The sequence below is a fragment of the Podarcis gaigeae genome (genome assembly GCF_964106915.1).
Source record: "Podarcis gaigeae genome assembly, chromosome: 2".
In the NCBI taxonomy this organism is placed as follows: domain Eukaryota; kingdom Metazoa; phylum Chordata; class Lepidosauria; order Squamata; family Lacertidae; genus Podarcis; species Podarcis gaigeae.
In genome coordinates this window covers 40,341,650-40,348,461 of record NC_139679.1, presented here as the reverse complement: position 1 = coordinate 40,348,461, position 6,812 = coordinate 40,341,650, and the positions used below count along the sequence as shown (strand labels likewise).

General features: G+C 42.5%; 1 protein-coding gene across 1 annotated transcript in view; it reads left to right on the top strand.

Moving 5' to 3' along the window:
* Positions 1 to 1,305: 1,305 nt before the first annotated feature.
* Positions 1,306 to 6,812, top strand: part of B3GNTL1 (UDP-GlcNAc:betaGal beta-1,3-N-acetylglucosaminyltransferase like 1) — a 167,617-nt gene continuing 162,110 nt past the window's right edge. The window contains exon 1 of the mRNA XM_083725914.1: positions 1,306 to 1,913. Coding sequence (XP_083582040.1) covers positions 1,716 to 1,913 — 198 coding nt within the window. The 5' untranslated portion in view covers positions 1,306 to 1,715. The remainder of the gene's footprint in view (positions 1,914 to 6,812) is intronic.

The window sequence follows — 6,812 nt, the reverse complement described above, 5'->3', positions numbered from 1 at the left end:
AAAAGCTATTAGGCAGATAAAGTTACTAGGTACCTAGTATAGTACCCAACATTATGTGAATGTCAATAAATACTTTTAGATAACTTTAATCTATCTATGTATTTGTTTAGTTAGCAAATTTAAGTAAATTTAAATAATAAAGACTTACTAAAACAATATTTTGAGCTGTGTAGCCGTGTGCCACCCTGTGTTTGTTTGAGTCTTGCGCCTGCAAACACAAATTGCAACAAGTTATTTTTATTTATTTTAATTCTATTCTGCCCTTCAGCCGAGGATCACAGGGCAGTTTACTTCATAAAAATAGAAAAATAACATTACATAGTAACAAACAAAATCAATAAATTCTGTCAATGACATAAACAGGGAAAACACAATACATAAAAGGAAAATACATGCATGTTTGCAAGATTTGGAATCATAGTCTTACAAGACTAGAAAGAATAATTAGAAATCCTATTATAAAGTATCTAAGAGTTGATGTTTCTGCGTCTAAGTAGTCAGGTGTTAATGCACAAAGCCCTGCACACAAACCTGTGAATTCAGGCTGAGCACAGATATAACTTGTACAGTGTAGCTTCTGTAGCTCAGAGCCCCACCCTCCCAGGCCAGGTGGGAAAATGCCTGCAAGGCAAGGATCAGGTCTTCCAGGACTCGCAACAAAGATGCTGCCATAGAGCATAGTGATCATTAGCTATGCAATTACTTCCAGCCAAGTGCCTCTGAACATGTGCAGAATGCTCTTTGCATACGTGTTAGAACAAGGACCAAGTTTAATATATATTAATAATCATAATAAAACGCAAAGGATCTCTGAATATGCAGAGTGCCTGTCACCCGAGGGGCAGCTGCGTTTTAAAAAAACCGAACGAACGAACGCCACAACGCCTTGTGCAAAGCGCTTTTAGAGTTTGGCGGCTGTTGTTTTCAAGCGCATCTTTGTAGGGAAAAAGGGAAACGATGGCCAGCACGTTGAGCACGTGCCTCTCTCTCTAACCCGCCAGGATGATGTCGAAAAGAAATACGGCCACCGCCCATGTATATCAGCTCTCCTTCCCGGGTCCCCCCAGCCCACGCCATTCCCGACTCGCGCGCTCGCCTGTCGCGTTCGGCAACAACATCGCAGGTGGCGCCTCCTTAGCGCCGCTCTAGGCGTTGCCGCCTCTATTTCTCCTCCGAAAGGGGAAGGAGCAGGAGGCGGGGATGCGCGCGCGCGGCTTCTCCGGTTGGGCGCCCGCAGAACCTCGGAAGCGGCGGGGGAGAGGGAGGCGGGAAAGCTCCGCGCACGCGCAGGACGGGGTGGGGGGGGCAGAAGAAGGCAGAGTCCCTGCGCCCACTGGCCGCCCGCTTGCCCGCTTTGTATTTCCTCTTTTCTGTGTGGCTTCCTTCCCCCACTTCATTATTATTATTATTATTAATTTCCACCCATTTCCTCGCCTCCTTATACCTGGCTTTCAGAGTTCTTCTCTCTGCACTTTGTTTTATACGTCTCTCTCTCTCTCTCTCTCTCCTGGGGCTATTTTAAAAGCACCTTCCCACGTGTCCCTCAAACTTCACCTGGCAGCTCTCTCACCTTCATCTGCTTTTTGCAGAAGGTGCTGAGCAGCCCCACCTTGCAGCAGCTTTAAAGAAGTCCTGGTCTGTGAGATGCCACGTGCACTGCTCCCCCCTCCCACGGCCCTCATTTTTTCCTTTTTCTGAGTGTGTAAAGGTCAGGGATGGAGATGGCCAAAGGGGTCTCTGGGGGACCTGAGGGTCTCATTTTGCAAGAAGGCACCAGTGCTGGTGGTGGCTCAGGGCTTACCCAGCGCCAAAGTCCAGTCGCCCCATCTCCTCCTCACTTACCGGACAGACTTCAGTCACAGTCCGCCTCATCATTCAGTAGAGAAGGCAGAGAAAGCAGTGAGATTCAGGTGGTATGTTCCATATTGTTCTGCTTTCGCTCTCGGTTGTCTTTGTACATCTGCAAAGTTTGTCAGTGGGTGGTGAATCTAAATACTGTATACTCAACTTCAGGAATGGTTGTTAATGTGAGCTGCTGCAGAGAATCAGCAAACATATCCTTAGCAACAAGGTCTCTTTTTTTGTCAGGCTGATGCTACCAGGGGTAGCTAATGGGCTACGCTCCAGATGTTTTGAACTACAAATCTCATCATCTCTGACCATTACGCCATGCTGGTGGGATTTGTGGTCAAAACGTTAGGAGGGTGCCATGGGAAGTTTGCCTGGTGCCATCATTATACGCTATATCGTTAGGTGCCAGGCAAAACTCTATTGTCAGGCTTTTGGCCTTTAAATATTTGTGGCCTTTTGGAAGTGGATGGGATGTTTTCAATGTATTTCTTCTTTCTCTTGGTTTTAATGTATCTATGTGGGGGATTCCCCCCCCCCCTTGTTGCGTTGTAGGTGGCTTTGGGTTGGCCTGGGCAAGTTAAAATGACTAACAAATTCAATAAAAAGTAACAATAATACTGTAATAGTCATCGTTTGAGGCCTTTCCCCAGCTGTGTGGGTTGTTCTAGAGAAGCAAGATGGTGTAATCTTGAGGGCTAAAGGTGCATTCAAATGCATATAACAAAACCTTGTCAGCTGTGGTTTGTTTGCTTGTTTTGAAAGGAAAGCCACTCCAGAAGGGGCTGGCTTGAAGTGGAGAAGTGTGCTTCCCAGCATATTGCTTTTCTGTTGTAAACTTTCCCCATCCAAATCAGCTTGTTCCTTAAAATAGCAATAATAGTTGTGGTTTTGTCACATGCTATTAGCATGCACTGTTAAGTTAGCTCGTACTTTTACGTTCCTGAACTTAAGGACTGCTGGGAATGCTTCCAATAACCGTGTATGTTTAAAAGCATGTTGTGGAAAAGATACGCTCATTTCTGAGATAAGTCTGGATATCTTAAGGGTGCTCATTGTAAACATACTTTTAAGCATGATATGCTCATTGGGAAGATGTATGTTCCCTAAGCTAGCTTCTAGAGAGTTTTGCTAAATAAGGGGTGAGAGGCTCTGTTGGCCTTTCTGTCTGCCTTGGCCAACTCCCAAGAGACTGTGATCTACTCAACAATTAAAAACTGGCAGTGATCTACCCCCTTTTTTGGGGTTCAGGTCAAAGTTGTTGAGTTTGAGGAGGTAAAATGTTGAGCTTTTTTAAGGGGAGCCACAGTTCAGCTTCTTTGAGGGGAGCCAATGATCTACCAGTGACCTACTGGTAGATCACAATTTACCAGTTGGACATGCCTGCCCTAGACCTAGGCGCCTTCTTAAAGGAACTGTTTTCAGAGGAAGAAATGCGAGGGGAGAGAAACTCTGTGGTTGCCATCAGGAAATGGTTGGTTTCACCTGTGTTGCCTCACCCTCCAGCCCCAGGAGCCTTTATAAGGGAGTTGCTTAATGGATACTTTGACATGACATGTTATTAAGTTGCATGCTTACTTAAACATTGATATATGTGAAATGAACCATTAATCATTGATTATATATATTTTTACTATGCCTTGTAATTATTGTATTACTGTATATAGACTTTGATTTTTCTGTGAACCACTTTGAGCACATATACAACTTAAATATACAGCTTAAAATCAGGAGGAGGGTGGGGACTTCATATTCATAGTGCCTCTAAAGTACAGGGGGAAGGTATGCTTACCATGTGAGCTTGACAATCAGATTTGTAGACCTTTGCACATACATTATTTCCCTAGGGGAATAATCAGGGATGGGGAACTTTTGACCTTCCAGATGTTGTTGTATTTAAACTCTTCCCATAATCCCCCACTGTTGGAAGTTCAACATTTGGGGGACCACAGGTTCTTCATCCCTGATTTAGCTGCTCATTTCTTAAGACATGGGCATGCATGCTTACATTTCCCTGAACATAGCAAAACAGAGATACTGAAAGTGAACTTAAATGTTTACTGAAAATGAAAGTGGGGGGGTGGAGTTATTTTTATCCTTTTAGCAAACCACATTTTGCTGTGTGGCTGATTGTTTAGAGAGAAAAAAATGTTAATAATTGAATAACAAATATGTCTCACGAATTCAATTCCCATTAACAGAGGTGTCCGACAGGGTTGTATATTGGCTCCACTCCTGTTCAATTTGTTCATAAGTGACATGAGGACTCCCCTAATAGAGGCCCAAGAAAAGATTCATGCACCCCGCCTAGCACTTTATCGCTGCCCCTTGTTACTATATGCGGATGACGCAGTCATTCTTTCTTTTTCTAGAGTTTGTCTCAGGAGGGCCCTAAAATTTTTTGGATCATACTGTAACGCAAATTCCCTTACAATTAATTATGGAAAATCTAAGATCCTGATTTTCTCAAAGAGCCGGAAACTCCATAATTGGAGAATTGATGGGAGAGTCATTGAACAAGTCTATAGATTCCAATATTTGGGAGTTTGGTTACAACATAACCTCAGATGGAAGGCCCATGTAGCCTATGTTACAAATAGAGCCAAAGCTACCTCCTTGGTGATCTTGCGATTCTTCTTCACCGATGGGGCCCTTCATATCCCATCGGCGTTGAAAGTCTTCAAGGCCAAGGTGATCCCAACAATTGCTTATGCCATCTCAATTTGGGGGACTTTTGCCAACCTATCTCACCTGGAGGTCATTCAAAATCAGTTTTTAAGAGGGATATTGAAACTGCCCAACTGTGTAAGTAATACAGCGCTACGCATGGAACTTAATATTGTATCCCTGGAAAATGCTCTGTGGAAGCACATACTTTGTCACTGGTTATCTCTATGGCACAATCTCCCAAACTTGTACTTGATACAATGTATGTGGAGAGATGATTTCCAGAGCCAATGGGTAAAATATTTACAGCTGAAAATAACGGCAATGGGAATCTCCCCATCCAAATTACTAGAGCAGGACATAGTCCCAGCTAAAAGAACAGTAACCTGTAAGCTAGAGGAGATGGACTTGCAGCAGAAAATGGTCTTGGGCAATGGTACCTGCTCACCTCTAAATCTTGGTTTATTACCCCTCTTAAGGCTCCCAAACTATTTGAATTCCTTAACTTCCTCAGCTCATAGATATGCCTTTGTAAAGGCAAGATTCAACACCTTCCCATCGAACGTGCTGAGAAATAGATTCTCCAATGGACAGATATCGCTCTTATGTGATTGTAATTGTGGGGCACCGGAATTGTTGCATCACATAATTTTTGACTGTGCTTTTCACTTACCGGCCAGGAGCAAGTTTCTTGCTCAATATCTTAAGGGAATTGCCGATGATACGATTGAAGCCAAACTGAGATATCTACTAATTGATGATGACCCCCTAAAATCACTCATGGTTGCCAGATCAGCGTCCTATCCCTAAAGAAGAGAAACGGTCTCCTGTGTGATTCGGATAACCCCTTTAAACCATGACCTATGTTTTAGGTGATATCACCATTGTTTTAAACCATGATCTATGTTTTAGGCGATATCACCATTGATATCCTTGATTAATTTATGAGCAGAGGGCGATGTATAGGTTACAAATTTATTGTAATGTATGATGGTGGTTTTTGTTTTTGTTTTGCTTCGGTTACTGTTTGTCTTTTGTAAGTTTTGGCGATTTTAAATTTGGAGGTTTAAGTATAATATGTTGGTATGGGAAACTGTCGTGTATCGGGCAAATGGCTGTAATAAAGATCAATCCAATCCAATCCAATAACAAATATGTGCTATGGCTTGATAATGCTGCTCCAATGTTATTGGTTACAGGAGTTCATCTCTTCATCCAGTTATAATAATATTAGGATAATAAGATTTTGAACTTATGAAACCTGATTTAAACTAGAGGATTCTGAAATACGGAATTAGTTTACTATTCTTGATAAAGAACTGTGTAATTGATAAGTGTGAGACAGCAATTGCAGATTTTGGTTGATGTAATTTGAAAAAGTTACTGTGAAATGATGCCAGTCGGTTTGAAGCAGTTAACACAAGTGTTTCATGCACAATATATTTTAAGCATATTTAAAGCACATTTCCTCCTAAATAATCTTGGGAACTGTAGTTTGTTAAGAGTGCTGAGAATTGTAGCTCTGTGAGGGATAGAGTACAGTGGTACCTCGGGTTACACACGCTTCAGGTTACATACGCTTCAGGTTACAGACTCCGCTAACCCAGAAATATTACCTCGGGTTAAGAACTTTGCTTCAGGATGAGAACAGAAATTGTGCTCTGGCGGCGCAGCAGCAGCAGCAGGCCCCATTAGCTAAAGTGGTGTTTCAGGTTAAGAACAGTTTCAGGTTAAGAACGGACCTCTGGAATGAATTAAGTACTTAACCCGAGGTACCACTGTACAGTTTCCAGGATTCTTGGTGGGATGGGGAAATATATTTTAAATGTATGGTGTGTATGCAACCATAGCTTTTTGTGCTAGAGATGTTGTGGGACTGTTACCAGTCCCTTGTGTACTGATATAAGAATCCACAGCTCATAATGCCAATACTGTATAGTTTTGTGTAGGGGAATTTTTCCTTTGCTTTAAGAGAGGAGGGGTGGGAAGGGCAGACTTTTCACATCTCAGGATACCGAGGTTATCCCAGGATGCTGGGATGGGATGTAAGCCTCTGTAGTGGAAAGGTCACTTGAGAGCTTGGGCTTTGATTGGGCTTCTGTTGGTTAATCACAGTCAGGTTAGGATGTTGCCAGATCTACAGCTTTATAATAGAGTGAAGCTATACTGAACTGAGAGAGGCTTCAGAAGAGAGATGGAACTATACTAGGGAGCAGAAAGCAAAATCTGGAGGAATAATAACTCCTCCTCAATAATAATAATAATAATTCCTACTAATTTTCATTTCAATTTATTAG